We start from the raw sequence: 19,567 nt of genomic DNA on the forward strand, positions 1-19,567 counted from the left end.
GTCAATAACACATAGTCATCCTTTATTACACATCGATCCATTAATTCAATCTTAAAAGTATCTTAAAAAGAGTACTAGATGTTACGCTCTGTACAATACTTGGCACTTTGTTCCATTTCACACCGGCTGTAAACAAACAAAACTATTTAATTTTGATAAAACCGAACCCCACCTGGTATAAAAATAGAATAGGGATCGGATCTAGTTCTATATATATACATGACTATTAAAAGGGCCATCGAATGTCTCCTGACCGTCACGATCGTCGTTGATTTTTGTTAGTGTTATTTTGCATATTGTTCATACAAATGTGAAGTAATTAGAGTGAAAACTTCCAGACTGCACGATACAGTATAAACATAGGATAACAATGTCGAGGCAGAAAGTGATTGGGACGAAAGTTTGTATATATATATATATATATATATATATATATATATATATATATATATATATATATATATATATATATATATATATATATATATATATATATATATATTACTCGGTGAGTATCAATCTGCTAAGACAGTGCTCTATACCACAGTGGCAGAGCGCAATAGTTTTGGTAGTACTGGAGAATTCTTTCTTCGTTGTAACTTGGAGTTTCACGCATTGTGCGATCATCAGACAACCTGGTGATCGCACAATTGTTGTCTGATGATCGCACACTGCGTGAAACTCCAAGTTACAACGAAGAAAGAGTTCCAGTACTACCAATATATATATATATATATATATATATATATATATATATATATATATATATATATATATATATATATAATTAAAAGTATATATAACTGATTTGTGTAAATTGTAAATTATCAAAACAAAAATACTCAAATGTTAATTTCCTTATTTGTTTATTCTGTCCATTTTCTTTAGTCTAAGAATGTATATATATCCTTCAGGATTTTATATAATGATTATTACTTTTTACAATTTGCCAATTTACCACTAGCTTCGTAACGTTTACTTCCTTGAGGGCGACAGTAAATTGGTAAAATATTCCATTCTTATGTTATTCTCCGTCTACCACAAGATTACACATTACCACTGGACTGGAAGGACAGAAAATGAAATGGCATAGAGTATATCTTACACTATCTGATAAAATAAGTTCCATTATAATAAGTTGTCGGCGGTCGAATGAATAAAGCATCACGCATTTTACTACAAGAAAGACTATTCTAGGGTACTCTGTTTTTTATATCACCGTTTTTGTTGCGAATTACGCATACACATTACAGGTACAGATAGCGCGCACGTACGAAATATTATGTTTTATCTCCCAGGGAACAAAAATAAAGATAATGTTGCGTTTGAATCTTCCTTGTTTCATTGGATATCGAAGTATCTCGTTCAGTTTGACATTACCGAACAAAACAGATTTTTCCCCTGGATGGGACTCTGGTTTCTTCCTGCAATAAGATTGAGCCCGTGATATGAGGAATGGTCCTCACTGAACGTGTTGGGAAACAAACGTTTATTATAATTATGCAGAAAAAAAGTAACGGTATACACATACGTCTACCAGTCAACCAGAGTGGGAATGTTTAGGTACAAGGTTCAACTATATAAAAACACCTGTCACTGGGACCTGTTCCTTTTCTTTTTGCACCTTGTTTTATTATCAGTATATGTACAGTACATTTTACTACTACCTCATTGTAACTTCTTCCGAAATATTATATGTATACAGAACTAGCATGCATCATTGTTCAAATATAAGATTTCAACTAATCGCCCCACCACCCCCTTCTTTACCCCGTACTTGACATTGTGTACGTCGGGTTTAGGGAACTCTAGCTTTATCCTTTTACTTCAAGAAAGTTTATTCCACTTTAATTCAGATGAAGTGCTGTTTGTTTGATGAGAAACCCAGTCATACGTCACAACACGATCACTGCGTATGTAGCATCCATCTCAAATTCCGAAGACCACGCAGAATTCGATACGTTTGCATGACCCGAAAGTTCACTTGGAGAGAAAGGTCTGTCGCAAATCGAGTACATTTCCGTTCAGAAAATTATGCTTTAGTGTTCATTGGTACTGGGTACATGCTTCAGTGTGGGATCCTGTTGCGAGTGGAGAGAGTGGAAAGATACAAAATAAAGAAGGGAAAAAAACTTTTGATTTGGCTGTAAATCATGTCATATACAAGCCAGCCTACACATAACCACAGACAATGTATTTCATCCTACGGAATGATTTTGTGGTTTTATTCACATTGCGTGTACGTTAGTATGAGGGCCTATTTTGTTATAAGGTAACGTTCGTACCATGCACAAATGTGTTCGAGTTAGATGTAACATAACACGTAATAGTATCATACACGTCAGGAAGTAAGATTATTTCCTGTTTAGATAATAGATACTATATCTTGATACTTAGCACCATCCGTTCGCGATGTTGGTAACGATAACAATAATGAAGTGTGTCGTTCTAATAACGTTCAGTGGTGTCATGATGATTTGAATGGTTTCAGTAATCGGTTTAGGATCTGTAGGTTGCAAGTTTGAGTCCGTCGCTGCCCTTTGTTTGTGGAATACTAAAGTTCTTGAACAAGATTTGAACCACTGCTGTGCGCCTGTCAACCTAGTTGTTTGGGGCCTGATAGGATAGAGATTCCAATGTGAATGATTTAATCCTAATATAACTGAGGCTACAATGCATTGAGGTACTTTTGTGCCGCTATAGGTCTGTGCTAGGGGTAGTATTTGTTAAAACACTTTAAGCACATGTGTGAGAAAGCACTATGAAATAAAAACTAATATTTATCCAACATTTTCAATATAGAATATCACGTAATATTGTCACAGTTTCAACTCGAACTGCTTTTATTAATAATTAATAAACTAATTTAAAATACAGCAGTTTGTGCAGCATGGCTGCTTGTAATGTATAGATGACTAAATCTAAGAAATTAGAGTACACACGTTAAAATTACAGATGGTTAGATGTGACAATAAACTACTCATTAATTTCGACATAAAAGACTCGTTGTTTCGGGTTGAAGCGTACGCGGAATATGAACTGCCCATAAATCCCACACACACAAGTCGTAGATAATGATTGTTGACAGAGATGGAATATTGCATTGCATAATTAATTATTCTTGGCAATTAAGCTATATCTTACGACTGCATACTTCAATTTCAATAGAATCCAGTACATACATTAACCATAACAAATTGTATATGTCCTATAAAGTTAGTTGATGTACCTTACATTGTTAATGAATAATTTACATAATTAATTATTTTCGGTACTTAGGCTATCTCTTAAGACTGCATGCTTCAAATTCAATATAATTTACTTTATACATTAAACATAACAAACTTTATACGCCCTATAAAGTTGTTGATGTACCTTACAGTGTTAATAACTAATTTGCATGATTAATGATTTTCGGTAATTAAGATATATCATAAGAATGCATACTTGCATTTCAATATCATTTAGTAAATACGTTAACCATAACAAAGCGGATATGTCCTATAAGTTTTGTTGATATAGCTTACAGTTTTCTTTTTTCAAGGTATTTATCGGCAAGACATATTGGGTAAAATCCTGAATACAACACATGAATATATATGTATATAGCCAGCTAGCTACCATAACGTTTTTAGCCATCGAAATAAAAACAAATTATTTTGGTTCCGTACCCTAAATTCAGCTCCCACAGCAATCACGATTCAACGTATTACGATACTACTTTTGGATAGACTAGGCTTGTAGTGTGTTTTTTGAGGGCCTGGTCGAAAAACGAATACCCGAGTTAGTGCAGCATTGACTGCATATGTTGACATCGACATGTTTAGAGGTTGTAATTGCAAAAATATGGAATGCGAAGGTAATCGGCGCCTTCAGATCGAAAAAGCTTCAAGTGTGTTTACTTTACTATAGCATGTGTATGCTGTATACACAAAAGAAAAAAACCGTTCAACGTATCAAAGGTCATCGAGGTGTGTGAAAGGACGGGGTCAATAAAGTCAAGTCGTTTTTGCTGATCATAGTGTCCATCGTCGTTCCCAAGCTGTCCGATCTGCGTAAGTATAACACGTCTCAATCCATATGTTCTGATTTCTATGTCGTCAAATTTAAGTAAAACTTTTTCATGGCAAGAAATATCGTCATTGCACGCAGTCTACTTTTAGGTCCACCATGCCAAGAGCATTGACATAAATTGTTGCATATAACGATTGTTTAGCACGCCACCAACACAGCGTCTGTGACCCAGAACATACAATAGTGTTTCATTGACTGATTTCCTAACCTTCTATATACTGTGGTAATTATCTGGTACGGTCTCAACCAGAATTATTTCTCAAAACCATGCATTCATACCTGATCCCACGTCTTTGTCATTTTGACCAGTTAGTAGAAAAACTCGTTCAACTTGCCTTTCACTCACTCTCTAAGTCCGACTTATATAAGTAAAAGACACAAATAAGGCCAGTACATGTTGTTGAATAACCTCCCTTGACCCTGTGAAATCACGTGAAAGGAAAAGACGTAGTAATGTGTAAGCTTACAGTAAAGCCGAAAAGTTTCATAGCATAAAGTGGTGACTCATGTATAAATAGCAACGTACTACGTATGTATTACGTGTGTGTATTACGTATGCTATGTGTGTATTACGTATGCTGTGAAAAATGCCCACCCCAACCCCTTGTCATTTTTGGAGGTCGTTATAAAAGCAAAGTGTATGAAGTTGAATGATGACCTTACCACTATTAACAAGTAGCGACTTGAATGTGAATATCCGAACCGTTCTTTTGCTTAGTGTTAGTTTTACCCGCCTAGACACAGAGGCCAATCCGTGTACAGGGAAAATGAAGTTGCCTTGGCATTTCCCTTACACACACTCAGACAACTTTAACTGCAAATTTAAGTTTTGTAGAGGTGCCGCAAACAACTGGGATGTAGATGTTGACAGGTAATAATGTTAATTATAAAAATTGAAGCCATTAAAATCATCAACTTCAATCTATGTGTAAATCTGTTTCTATTGAGCTGTACGATGCTTGTCACCTGCTGTGTGTGTGGTGTCTAGATGTTATTGCTAATGTGCGTAGAGAGTTTATATATATGTTTATGTATGTATATATATATATATATATATATATATATATATATATATATATATATATATATATATATATATATATATATATATATAAGTGAAACGCCATACAGACGGGTTTTTTTACTACTAAAAAATTTGTACTCTTTTTGATCACTTTGATGCATAAAGAAAGTCTATTTTGATAAAATTGGCATTATCTCTGCCATATACTACAGGACCGAATATCTGCCAATCTTTAGTAAATAACACACGGGTATTTCTGCACGTTCACGTTCCAACCCAAACTCAGTCCCTTAAACAATCAGCAATCAGCTTCCGTATCTGTACACTGTGCTGAATTGATGTATAATTACATCGTCTATCTCACCTTTTAAACATAATGATGTTAGCACTGAAAATTTAATTATTAACCTTTGTATTTCATCGCCACATTTCGAGATAGGATGGTCTATTCAAGTATGACGTAACACATTTTAGTTGTCTACGTCATATATATGAGATATATGTTTCGATTTATTTTGCGATATCATGATTGATAATGTTTGATCGTTGTTGTAGTTGTTGTTGTTGTTGTTGTTGTTGTTGTTGTTGTTGTTGTTGTTGTTGTTGTTGTTTTGTATACATTTTTTCAGTACCCCTCTCTTTCATTAAAGTACAATTCGTGTCAAAGATGGCAAGCAGAACAAGAACATTCGTTGGCATAGGATTACTCATCGTGATAGTTGTAATAGCTGTTCTTGTGCCACTAGCTCTCACCGTTTGGAAAGACAATACAGGTATATGTATGAGTAAAGAAGGTTATTAGCTAAGTAGAAACCAGAATTGAACTACAATGATACTTTACAAACATCTATAGTAAAGAGGAACGCACAAAGACGTTTTTGTAAAGTTTGAGCACTGTCGACGTCATTTCCTAATTTTTACAGGATCACATGCTGTAACCAAGAAAACCGACCTACAAATTATTCATCATTCTCTATCTGTTCAGTGTATTTAATTCGTTTCCAAGGATATTACTACACCACATCGAAGTTAGACTGTTCGACCGGCCTGCTCTATCTGTGAAAGTTAAAGGATGTGTGAGGGCGCCCTTCACTGCATACTTTACATACGACATCAAAGTATAAGGGACTGTGCACAAAATTGCGATTATAGATATCAATTATTCACTAAGTAGGAAATTATCTTGGATTACTTTGATAACATAATATATATTTTCAAAACACGATCATTTTCCTTCCAGCTTCACCAAGTGACGAGTCTGGTCCCTGTGATCCTGGAGATACAAGGGATGATTACATAGCCAATGGTACAGACATAGTGATCAATGCTAACCTGTCGGCGTACTTGGTTGAACCTGTTGGATCTTGTGTTGGAGCCGTTATAGTCATTCACGATATCTATGGTTATGAATTAGGAGCTACAAGACTAATAGCAGACGAGTTAGCAACACATGGATATACAGCCATTATGCCAGATCTGTTTCGTGGCAATCCATGGACAGGTGAAGGGGATTTTGCCGAATGGCGCAGTAGTCATCCACAGGAACGTGTGGACCAAGACGTTGATGTGACCTTGGAATACTTACGGGTTGAACTAGAACAAAGGAATATTGGAGTTATTGGCTTTTGCTGGGGAGGAAAACAAGTAGCCCTGGCTTCAGGGCCGTCCGCTGAGAGGGTCCAAGTCGGTGTAGGGTTTTATGGAGTTGGAATAACATCTGATGAAGCTTTAGCCATGAAAGCACCGACCATGCTAATCTTTGCACAGAATGACACAGTTATACCTCTCGACGCAGTGCACGTCGTTGAAAATGCACTTCAAGATGAAAATAGATTGCTTGATAGTCCAAGTGCTGACGATGCCAAACTGAATGGACCAGCAGCCTACGTTAAGGTATTCGAAGACGTTGGCCATGGCTTTGTACACAGAGCAGATAGAAGTGATTCCGTGGCAGCCGCCTTGGCAGAAGAAGCCAAAGAAGATATGTACACCTGGTTAGAACGATATTTACCGTTAGAGAATAGAAACACGGAAATTTAAACAACTTTGGTTATTAAATTGGTAAAGTGGTAGTAAAGCGCCTTTTTCGTACTTGATGCTAAACGTGTCAGATAAAATGTGTTTCCGACGATAAGGCTATCCGTGAAGCCAATCTGTACCACCAATCATGAACTACCACATCACTCAAAATAAGCCGTCACATTTCATCTTCCTCATTCCAACATCTTCCACATTCTGTCACTCCAAAGCAGCATCTTCCACATATCATATGTATATGTGCTGGGGCATACTTTATTTAATCATCACTTACTATTCACAGAATTCAAATCTTGTTGGCATAATCTATACACAATTATAGTAAAATGTTGGAAACTATGCGAACATCAAAAGCTAACTAAATGATGAATGTCACGTTTAATGCCATCTACATTGTATATACATTAACATTACATATTGAATGTACCATATGCATTTTACTAGAACAGTTTAATCAGAGGTAAGCAAATCGTATCATATGAATAAAAAAAGTTCACAAATTCAGCTTGTGTATTGAACTTTAATTACCCTACATGTTCAAAAAACGGGACGATTCTGAACAAGATATTATTGCTATGATTGTGTAGTATACCATTCAAGGCAAACGATATTTTTAGATAATTACACACTTCTTTTTAGCCTTTTAAAGGCGAGGTTATAGTTGATAGGATATACAAATATATTTTATCATCAAACTTATACAAATAAATAAATAAATAAATAAATAAATAAATAAATAAATAAATAAATAAATAAATAAAATAATGAATGAATGAATGAATGAATGAATGAATGAATGAATGAATGAATGAAAAAATAAATACTGACGAACATCAACAATAGAGTAATCACCAAAGAGTATCAAGTGAGTGTATGTTTTCCCTACTTTGCATATACTAGAAGAAAACATATACTAAACTGTGAAACATTAACATTCATTATAGTTGATACTAATTTGCGATTACTGTATTGTTGATGTTTGTCAGTATTTATCTATTTATTTATTCCTTCATGTGCTTTTGTTTGTTTTCGTAAACAAAATTAACAGCCCGTGCACTGTGTTCCCTCCTGGTGCATGGTGCAACCCCTTCCTCTAAAATGTGGCAGTCCCGTCCGTCGGTAGAAGCCCGCCCGCTACAGCCAAAACCACAGGATAAGGTCCACAGACCACTATAACTATAGCACGGGGAAGTATCTTTACTGAGACTCTCCTGGTCCTGACTACGACCATCGGACCACTTTCGAGTAATTGGGTGTGAAAGTTGAGACTCATCGCCGTATATCTAAATCTGGACGAAGATATTATCTGGATTGTACATAAACATGCTAACAGCAATTACCTGGGTAAGACTACTTTCGGAAAAACACAAAACTGGCACTGCAAGTGCAAGCGATTTCCGCGTCCGAGCCGACGTGATTTTTTTCCTCGTGGTCATTTGGACACTCGGACTACTCTCGTAATCGAGACTGTTGCGGGCGAAAATTCATTTAATATGCGAGTTTTTTTTATCCTAGACAAAGTTTTTGCGTCCATCGAAGATGGGTTAGGTAGTTCTGTTTAGTTTTACGTGCACTGTTTGAATTTGTGGTTAAGTGTAACACTCCAGTACTGGTAACAACACTCCCACTGCACTGCAGCTGGTTGTGAAGTATTCCACTGAAAAATTCTGTAATTTTGATTTCGGTAGCCTGGTTGCTAGACGACCGAATGCTACCGGAATTTCGTGCAAATTACAATTAGTGTTTGCCCAAAGAATTTCTAATTAACTCCCCGCTTGTTTCGATCCAAAAGTCTCCGTCCAAACTCGTAGGTTTTGAAGAAAAAAAATTACACGGACTTCACTGAGCAGGTCATTGCAGGTGCCTTCGCCCATCTTTAAATTTCCCGCCCGTGTGGCGTGCACAAAAAGCCACTTCACAGGTTGAGTACAGAAGTTGTCGATCTTTGCTACCTTCTCCAACTCGCCCAATGCACCCTGTTGAAACTTCATTTATTGATATTTTCTGCAGTTGCAACAAAATTCAAGTAACTTTGACTGCAAATTCAGAAGGTTTGCTTTGTTCAGGGCAAAACATTCTTTGAATAAATTAGCACAACGCTGAATAAATTAAATACGCGGTCCCCTGTTGTAGCTTTCAATATAATTTTTTCTTATTCGCTAGCCCCAAATTCTTTATTATCCCAAGTTTACCTATTAAAATAATTTGTATATATAAGAAGTTGTCATTGATTACTTAATGTTCCATTTTTAATGTTAATCTTTTGTCTTTTCAGGTAAAAGGATACCAATGAATGAACGAAAATCAATCAAAATATTTCAAACATCTTTCACAACATTGACAGCAACCTGAAAGCTTTAAGACAACCAAGATAAGTTCTGCTAATTGTTACATTTAGAATTCTCAAACATTAAAGCTTTGCTCTAGTCAGATTGCACATACACAAAATAGATCTAAGCTCACTAGATGTTAGAATTATCTGATTGATATGTACATGTAATGTTTATCAACTGGAGTTATGTCTTGACCATGACCTTCTGTTCAGGTCAGATACTAGTAACTTTTAGCTTTAAATATGGCAGTTGACAGCTCTTACATTGTAAAGTATTTTTAGAATTCTCTTACATTAATTTGCTAAAAAGCACACGCAATGCCAATGGAACACAAGCAAATATGTCCTGCCTGCCAAATCTATAAAAACCAAAAAAGACAATAGACAATGTTTAAATTTCATATTTGGAAATTGTTGATATGCATATGTAATTATTATTCAGGTCAGTTTGCATTGTGTTGCACCTGGATGGGTGCATGCAATAAAGAATGAAAGACATTTCAACAAATGGGCAGATTTACCCATCCTCTGTCCATTGCATTTTGACCGATACCTTTTACCTTGCCCTGCAAAATCGAATTCCATTAAGAACAAATGAGCATGCAATTGGCCAGAAAGACAGTGAAAAAATGAAAATTTCACCAGTCATGTAGCATATTATTTTGAGTGTGTCAGATGAAAGTGAATGGGCATGAACATAGACACAGATATACATTGGATGTAGGGCATTATTGGGGCAATACTTTGAAAGTTGCCTTTGAAGACATATCGGAATAAGAAGACATATATGACTGACTCTTTCACATTGAATCATGCACAGCACTTCAAAAACACCTTCCACAACTTCACTAGTATGGTCAAACCCTCAGTTTTTATGGCACAGCCTGAGTGACAACATATATTATTTAATGCATCAGATATTGATCACATTGGGTAAACATTTTTTGATGCAAGTGTATAGAAGAACCAAACATCACAAAGTCCAGTAAGAAAATGTAATGCATTCTGTTTTATCAATAAGTTCTGACAGACCCACAGGTTATATATAAACACATCATCCTCTGGTTTGTATTGTTGATTGGTTGATGAGTAGGTTACTTTATTAGTCAGATTTGTCATCATTTGGTTGGTGGTTGTTTGGTTGGTCCGTCGGTCGGTCGGTTGTTCAGTTGGTCGGTTGGTTGGTCGGTTGTTCAGTTGGTCGGTCGGTCGGCCGGTCGGTCGGTTGGTTGGTTGGTTGGTTAGTTGAATGGTTAGTTAATTGTCTGTATTAGTTGGTTTGTCTGTTGGTTTAAGTTATTGTTGTTTGGGAAGTTGGTTGATCCTTTGAGTTTGTTGGTTAGTTTGTCAAGTTCATTATTTGTAGGTTGGTTTGCTTGTCAAGTTTAATTATTTATTGGCTGGTTTTGCGGGTCAATATTGTTGTACATCAATGATGCATTGAATTGGATTAGAGGGTGCTGTGACAATGTACACCATGGATTGGTCAAAAATCATTGATAACACAGAATGTACAGTTGCATTTTCCTTTTTGGCCTCTGTGATGTGTGGTTCTTCTGTTCATTTCTACCAACTTCAATGAAAAAAATGTTTATTCAAACCCATCAAATTCTGATGCCTTTAAATATCCAGATATATTGTCAGTCAGGCCAGGCCATACAAATTGAGGGGGTAACCATACTGGTTAAGTCATAGAAGTGTTAAATGAATTGATGTGCCTGATTCAGTGTGAAAGAGTTTGTCACATTGCCATCTCTTTCTGATATGTCATCAATGCCAACTGTCAATGTATTGAAACAATAATGTCATATTTCCTATATAGTATATACATCTGTCTCAATGTTCATGGCATGAACTTTCATCTGACACACCCAAGATAACATGCTCCATGATCGGTGAAATTCATATTTATTTCACTATCTTTTTTTGTCAATTTCATGCTTATTTTTTGTCAATGCAATTAGATTTTACATCGAAAGGTGAAAAGTACTGGTCACAATGCAAAGGGTGGAGTATGGATATATCAGCAATATTTGTAGCCATTTCTTTGTTCATTTAGCAATTCAGCCTTCCATGTGTTGCCCCATGTGAACTGAAAGGAGTATTTCATTAACTGCTTCCTGTTGTCCAGCCACAGTTAATGATCAATCTCAAAGTATTGATCATAATATGCGTACTGCTCTGCTGACTTGTTTTTTATTTACACTGACGTTTTTTGTTCACAATTTGCAAAATGCTGTCTGCAAGGTGAGTAGCTTTCACTCTCTGTCCAGCTTTGCAAAGTGTTCATCTTGTGTCAATTGCCAGCTGGGCAGCATGATATTTAGAAGATATTGGATGATCAATCGGTGATTATACACAAGATTTATTATGTTCATCAGTTATGAATTAATGCCCAAGACAGAATGGTAATCTGCAGATAATCAATGTATTGATTAGAATTATGTATTTTTACCTATATTTCTCTCTTTCTACTCAGACAACACAAAATCAAAATGTGTAATAGATGCCTGTGAGGATTCAAATATGTTACAAACTATATGAAAAGGTATTTAGAGCTAATTGTTGTTTTACTTATTTTCTGATAGATCTCTTTCTTACTTTCAAAACCTGTGCTAGTCTTTGTCTAGTTTTATGTGATTGACACACATTGTTTCTATTAGAAACACCTGTTATGCAATCTATCACAGTTGATTTTGATTTGATTGTCAGATAGTACTGTTTACAGATAAAAAACAATTAAAATGCGCTGTCAAATAACCAACCAATCCTCAAATTAAAAATGCATTCAAAACACAAGGTCCCCATTACTTTTTTGTCATGCATCCTCAATCCTGGCACACAGCTGCCAAAATTGGTGTCCACTGCCCTTCTCCGGACATATCCCTCCTCAAGTTAATGAACACATTAATTTAGAATGCACATGGCTTGTTACATGCATGTCTTAATTTTTGCATTCATTGATATATAGGTGGTTATTATTTTTGAATCATAGGCATCAACATCCATCTGACCAGAGCACCTCAAGTATGAACTACAAGTATGCCCAAAATTAGCTACAGTTGCTGCAGAAATACAATCATAGACTTGGGTCCATCACCAAGAACAAGTCGCAGGGAAGAAGTCAAACCTACAATGTACCATTATATCACCAAGAGTACTTGTCGCAATCCTCCACAAGGTGTAAATATTGTGCAGGAAGAGGAAGAAATCAAGACTACCAGTTACATCACCAAGAACACTCTTCGCAATCCGCCACAGTGTTAATGTTGTACAGGAAGAGGAAGAAGTCTACCAGTTACTTTTAGGGTTGGTCAGCTTGGCTTGGTAAGAATTAAGTTTTTAATGTCTCCAAGTCATTTGGAAGACTAGCCTTTGCACCAACAATGACATGTATTAAATGAGTGACATAGAACATAGGGGTAGTCTTTGTAAGAAACAACAGCTGTAAAATGAACAACTTATATTTCATAATTATTGTTCATATTGTCAACTTTCATGTGAAGCATGTATTTATAATTTGTCAACATATCCATACTCAATTCAGGATTGTTTATTAAAAATCAAATACAGTATCAACACTTACTAAAGTCAGTCATTGAAAGGATTATTATATAAACTGTTTCCAGTAAGTTCCCTCAAGTATAGCTGCCCCATCCCCTCTCAAATAACATGTATTTGACAAACAAAAAAAAGAGTGAAAATAACTACAGCTACTGAGGTTTCAATATTTGAGATTTCTTTTTAAAAGCCATACCGGCTTGGAGATTTTGTGGGCTATCTGGTATATGACACAGTAGGTGTTAAGGAATCTTTGATTGTAAATTCTGAGAAATTTTATGATTTCACTGTTACTTAATTAGTGCCATCGTGTTATACAATGTAGTCTAAAACTACTTTTAAAAACAAATGCCTTCTCACTCATTTGATTATGAAGAATATCTGCTGAGCATTTGCATATAAAATGTGAATTGCTAGTCATAATTGAGAATTTGAATATTATTATCATTTCATTACAATTGAAGAATACCTAACCCATACAAATTTTCATTGTATTTATTTGGTAGACTCTGTTGCCCAGTCCCTTTGTGTATGCGTCAGTCACCTCTAGTCTAGGCACCTCACCCTATACTAACTATTAACCATTAACCAAACTAATAAATTTAACTATAACCCTAACCATATCTGTAAAGACTAACAAAAAACATTTTTGGTGGTTGTTAAGCTTACGCAAAGAAAAAAAAGCAACTTGGTCTACCATATTAAATATAATGATGATTTTTGGGATTAATTATTGTTGATGTACATTTTGTATCATGTTATTTTAATTGTACTCCAAGATTTGATATAGATGAGAATCCCTATGGGTACCAGAATAATTATACCACCTTTAGGGGGGGGGGGGGGGGTTTAGCTATACCTATTTTATTTGGAGCAGTTATACAATGATTAAGCGTAAACAAATAATTGTATGATTCTGATTACATTCAATTTTAGAATAGTTGGGTAGGTAGATATTTTATTTCATTTTTTTTTTAAATTATTTTTTCCCTATGTGAGTGGTCTAGTTCAGGTAGTTATCTTTTCCGTTGTTTTCCATATAGTATCTGTTGTTGATTATTTCTCATCAGATGTACAGCCATTACAGATTGGAAGAACAGTTTTATACTGTCTTTTTAAGTTGATGTCAGTTTCCTCATCCACTATTTGTTGCGAGATTTCTTGATTTTATTTTCTCGAATACCAAAAAAAAATGTTTTAGGGTCGGCATGAAAAACTAGGTGGGGTCGGGTAACCGGAACCAAACAACTTGTTTATTAGGCCTTAGGGGGAATAGCTATACTTGACTTTTCTGAGGAAATACGTGTACTACTTTCAGAACTATACTTTCATGTGGAGACAACTACACTTTACTTTCATGGAGGAACAACTATACTAATTTTATGGGGGGGGGGATCAGTTATACTTTACTTTGGTGGATAACTTTACTTTTAGACGGTTATCACTACTTTATGGGGAACAGCTGTACTTTACTGTAATAAGGGAATAGCAATAGTTTACTTTTATGATTGAACAGCTATACTATATTTACAGGGGGGTCAGTTATACTTTACTTTGATTGGAACAGATATTGCTATTGGGGAAACAGCTATGCTTTAATTTTATTGGGAGAACAGCTATACTTTAATTCTATAAGGGAACAGATTTACTACTGTTATGGGGTCAGTTATACTTAAGTTTATGGGGGGGACAACATCACTTTCTTTTATAGAGAACAACTGTTATGGCAGGTGTAGTTATACTTTATTTTTACAGGTGGAACAGCTATACTTAGTGATACTTTAGTCTTATAGGGAATAGTTACACTACTTTCACTGGGAACAGATACATTTCACTTTGATTGGGGGGGGGGGGGGGTTGAACTTTATTTTCATTTGGGAACAGGTACATTTTACTTTGTTTTGGAACAGTTACACTTTTAAACTTTACTTTGTTTTAGGAACAGTTGCTTTGAGTGATGGTTTAGTCTTGTGGGGAACAGTTACTCTACTTTCATTGGGAACAGTTACACTTTAGTTTCATTGGGAACAGTTACACTTTACTTTGATTGGGGAACAGTTACAGTTCAGTTTGATTGGGGAACAGTAGCACCTTACTTTGATTGGGGAACAGTTACACTTTAGTTTGATTGGGGAACAGTTACACTTTACTTTGATTGGGGAACAGTTACATTTTTCTTTGATTGGGGAACAGTTAAACTTTTCTTTGATTGGGGAACACTTACACTTTACTTTGATTGGGGAACAGTTACACTTTTCTTTGATTGGGGAACAGTCACACTTTAGTTTGATTGGGGACGGTTATCCTTCACTTTAGTTTGATTGGGGAACAGTTATCCTTCACTTTAGTTTGATTGGGGAACAGTTACACTTTAGTTTGATTGGGGAACAGTTATCCTTCACTTTAGTTTGATTGGGGAACAGTTACACTTAAGTTTGATTGGGGAACAGTTACACTTTACTTTGATTGGGGAACAGTTACACTTTACTTTGATTGGGAACAGTTACACTTTACTTTGATTGGGGAACAGTTACACTTTACTTTGATTGGGGAACAGTTACACTTTACTTTGATTGGGAACAGTTACACTTTACTTTGATTGGGGAACAGTTACACTTTTCTTTGATTGGGGAACAGTCACACTTTACTTTGATTGGGGAACAGTTGCACTTTAATTTGATTGGGGAACAGTTACACTTTACTTTGCTTGGGGAACAGTTACACTTTAATAGTTTGATTGGGGAACAGTTACACTTTAGTTTGATTGGGGAACAGTTATCCTTCACTTTAGTTTGATTGGGGAACAGTTATCCTTCACTTTAGTTTGATTGGGGAATAGTTACACTTTAGTTTGATTGGGGAACAGTTATCCTTCACTTTAGTTTGATTGGGGAACAGTTACACTTTAGTTTGATGGGGAACAGTTACGATTTACTTTGGATTGGGGAACAGTTACACTTTACTTTGATTGGGGAACAGTTACGCTTTACTTTGATTGGGGAACAGTTGCACTTTAATTTGATTGGGGAACAGTTACACTTTACTTTGATTGGGGAACAGTTGCACTTTACTTTGATTGGGGAACAGTTACGCTTTACTTTGATTGGGGAACAGTTACGCTTTACTTTGATTGGGGAACAGTTACACTTTACTTTGATTGGGGAACAGGTACGCTTTACTTTGATTGGGGAACAGTTGCACTTTAATTTGATTGGGGAACAGCTACAATTCACTTTGTCTTAGGAACAGTTACTTTGATGATGTTCTTTGAATGAGCACTATATATTACCCTTGAATAAATGTTAATTTTGTGTCAAACAAACGAAAGTGGTTTTAGCAGTGTATTACTACACTATACTGGCTACCATGGTAACTGAGCAACATTTGAGTAGGTCATACCTCATGGTTTTTTGTACAAATAACAACTGTTTGTGAAATAAAACAACTGTTCGTGATTTTCCCATTTATTTTCTGTTGTAAACATTTTTTTGTAATGATTTTTCTGAATGTTGTTAGAGGATACCCAACTATATGTAACAGTTTGTATATATTGCCATTTTGTAATTATTTTCACTATTGATTTTTACCTTCTGTAAGGAAGATTCTATATTGGGATTAAAAGTCTGTGTCTGTCTGTGTGTGAGTGTGTGTGTGTGTCTGGCTGTGTCATCGTTCCTCAAAAAGGTTGGCCCAATTCAAATGAAATTTGGTGTGCATATTCTTTAGGATCATGGCTAGAACCTATTAGGTTTTGGTAAAAATCACATGAATATTAATAATCTATTTACATAATTAAATGTGTTTTGGTGATTAGGCTATGCATGTATCTTAAGAGTGCAAGCTTCAAATTCAATATAATTTGGGACATACATTGGTAATAACAAAGTACCTGTGTCATATAAAGTTTGATAACATATATAGCTTTTAGTTTAATGAGTAATTTGTATAATTAATGATGTTCAGTAATTAGGCTATATGTGAAGAATTCAAGCTTCAAGTTCCATGTAATTTGGTATGTACATTCATGATAGCAGGGTGCAGATGTGTGTATATATATATATATGTATATATGTATATATGTGTGTGTGTGTGTGTGTATATGTATATATGTATATATATATATGTGTGTGTGTGTGTGTGTATATATATATGTATATATATATGTATATATATATATATATATATATATATGTGTGTGTGTGTGTGTGTGTGTGTGTATGTATATATATAGTTTTGGTAGTACTGGAACTCTTTCTTGGGAGTTCCAGTACTACCAAAACTATTACGCTCTGCCACTGCGGTATAGAGCACTGTCTTATAGCAGATTGATACCCACCGAGTTATGTATATATATATGTATATATACACTCTAGTATACATGTATGTTAATTATTAATATGAAAATGTTTCAACTTTATTTTATTTTTGAAAGGTAATACATTTTATGTAACTTTCAATAAAGCATTATTATACTCATTGTTATGACAGTTTCCATTCTTATTTGTTCCCACTTGGCAGAGCAAGGAGAGGGCTATGGGAATGACTAATATCTGTTATCAGTCCTATTCCTGATATGCATAAATCAAATTTAATTGGCCCTGGCATACATTTTGTGTACTGTAGGTGCTGAATAACATTTAAAGAAGCCCCCAGTTGCAAAGCCAAGAGGGAAGGGGCCCTACTCCATACGGTCCTGTCCGTCTCTGTCCACCTATCTCAAATACACACAAGCCAATTTCAACCAAACTTTCAGTAAACATCAAGTACTATGGTTGAATGGAATGCACGCTTTCATTGATCCAGCTATTAGGAGAATTTCTTTTATATCATTATCAGTTTTCAGAATGTAATCTAGAGAAGCGGAGATTACGAGGGCTAACTATCTCAACTGCACAGTAATCAGGGGAGTACCTGACCAATATATGAATAAATTGAATGATTTGATATTATCACTAAACCACAAGCCATTAAGGGAACCGATTGTGTTGATATTCGATGGTCATGTTGCTTCTGGTTTCTAGTCATAAATTGTTCAAATGAAATTGATTGCATCAGCGATGTGGGTTTTGGGTCAACAAATGTGATTTTTAGTTAAAAAACTTAAACTCAGAAACTACTGGCCAGATTCGTGCGAAATTTGGAGGAAACAATGGGGGTGTAAAGTAAGATCTGTTCATGACATCATGATTCCATCAGTAATAAGTAAATTAGGGCTAAAAATGTCTTGTTGGTTAAAAATCTATTATTCCAAAACTACTGAACACATTGGGCTGAAATTTAACGGGAATGCATCTAGGGATTTATGGACAAAGAAATATTAAGTATACAAATGATTCCATGAGTGATATGGAAATAAGGTGTAAGAATGTTCATTTTTGGTCAAAAAATGTTATCTCAAAAAGTACTTGGTCAATGAGTCTAAAATTTGGCGAGATGTTTCTGAAAGTTTTATTCTGCATATTTTCTTCAAAACATTTTGACAATATTGGCCCTAGCAACCATGACCACGCCCTTAGCAACAACCAAATGGCAGAATATTTTGGTTAAATAACATCATCTGGTAGGCAAGTGAGTAAACATTCAATAAAATGTATGCAAATACGCTAGCAACCATGACCACGCCCATAGCAACAGCTAAACGGTGGTGTATTTCACAAAGATAAAAGGGTTTAATAGACAATTGAATACACATTCAAAAAATGTTTGTATATTTGCCTAGCAACAAGATCACGCCCATAGCAACGGCCAAATAATCACGTATATTGCAAAGATAACAGGAATAGGAAGACAAATGAATAAACATTCAAAAAATGTATGCAGATGTGCCTAGCAACAAGACTACGCCCATAGCAACATCCAAATGATCACATATATTGCAAAGATAACAGGGATTTATACACAATGGAATAAACATTCAAAAAATGTAGTAAATATGCCTAGCAACAAGACCACGCCCATAGCAACAGCCAAATGTTTCTAATTAGGCAATTTGTAGGTTATTCATAACCTCTGAGGTAATATTGCCAAGCTTCGAAAAGCTAAAGAAAATATATCTTTTAAATAGGTTTTCCATGTTATAAAATTGGGCCTGTAACATTGGTAATGGGGCATTGATATTGCATGTATAGTAAAGTCACTGGTATGTTAGAGATGTTTATGATCGATGGGTCATACCCAGTGTACAATAGAAACTTGAATTTGATTTGTAGTGTCCATACATGTAGTGTCCGAAATAGGAAAAATATTCATCCCTTCTGACAAATTCATACTGAAGAGACTTGACAATTTTTTAATAAACTTTTACTTGGCATATTCTATAACTAGTGTGGTAGCTAGGTAATACATGTATATGTATAATTTTATGTATAGTTATGTTTGAACCTTACATGAAGTAATATTTTAAAAAAATTATGAAAGAAACAGAGACAAGAACAAATATATATATGTACCACAGGCCAACGAAACTGACTGGTCCCTGACATGTGTTTGAAAATTAATGTTTGTCATGATCTGACAAGTGTCCTAGTTGGAGAGGTACT

At 35.2% G+C, this 19,567-nt stretch overlaps 1 protein-coding gene across 1 annotated transcript; it reads left to right on the forward strand.

Moving 5' to 3' along the window:
• Positions 1-5,763: 5,763 nt before the first annotated feature.
• On the forward strand, positions 5,764-7,272 carry LOC144447789 (carboxymethylenebutenolidase homolog). Its single transcript, XM_078137875.1, has 2 exons — positions 5,764-5,871; positions 6,339-7,272. Exons 1-2 carry the CDS (start codon positions 5,766-5,768, stop codon positions 7,136-7,138), a joined length of 906 nt encoding a protein of 301 aa, XP_077994001.1. The 5' UTR covers positions 5,764-5,765; the 3' UTR covers positions 7,139-7,272.
• Positions 7,273-19,567: the final 12,295 nt, after the last annotated feature.

This window comes from Glandiceps talaboti, chromosome 16 (genome assembly GCF_964340395.1).
Source record: "Glandiceps talaboti chromosome 16, keGlaTala1.1, whole genome shotgun sequence".
In the NCBI taxonomy this organism is placed as follows: Eukaryota; Metazoa; Hemichordata; class Enteropneusta; family Spengelidae; genus Glandiceps; species Glandiceps talaboti.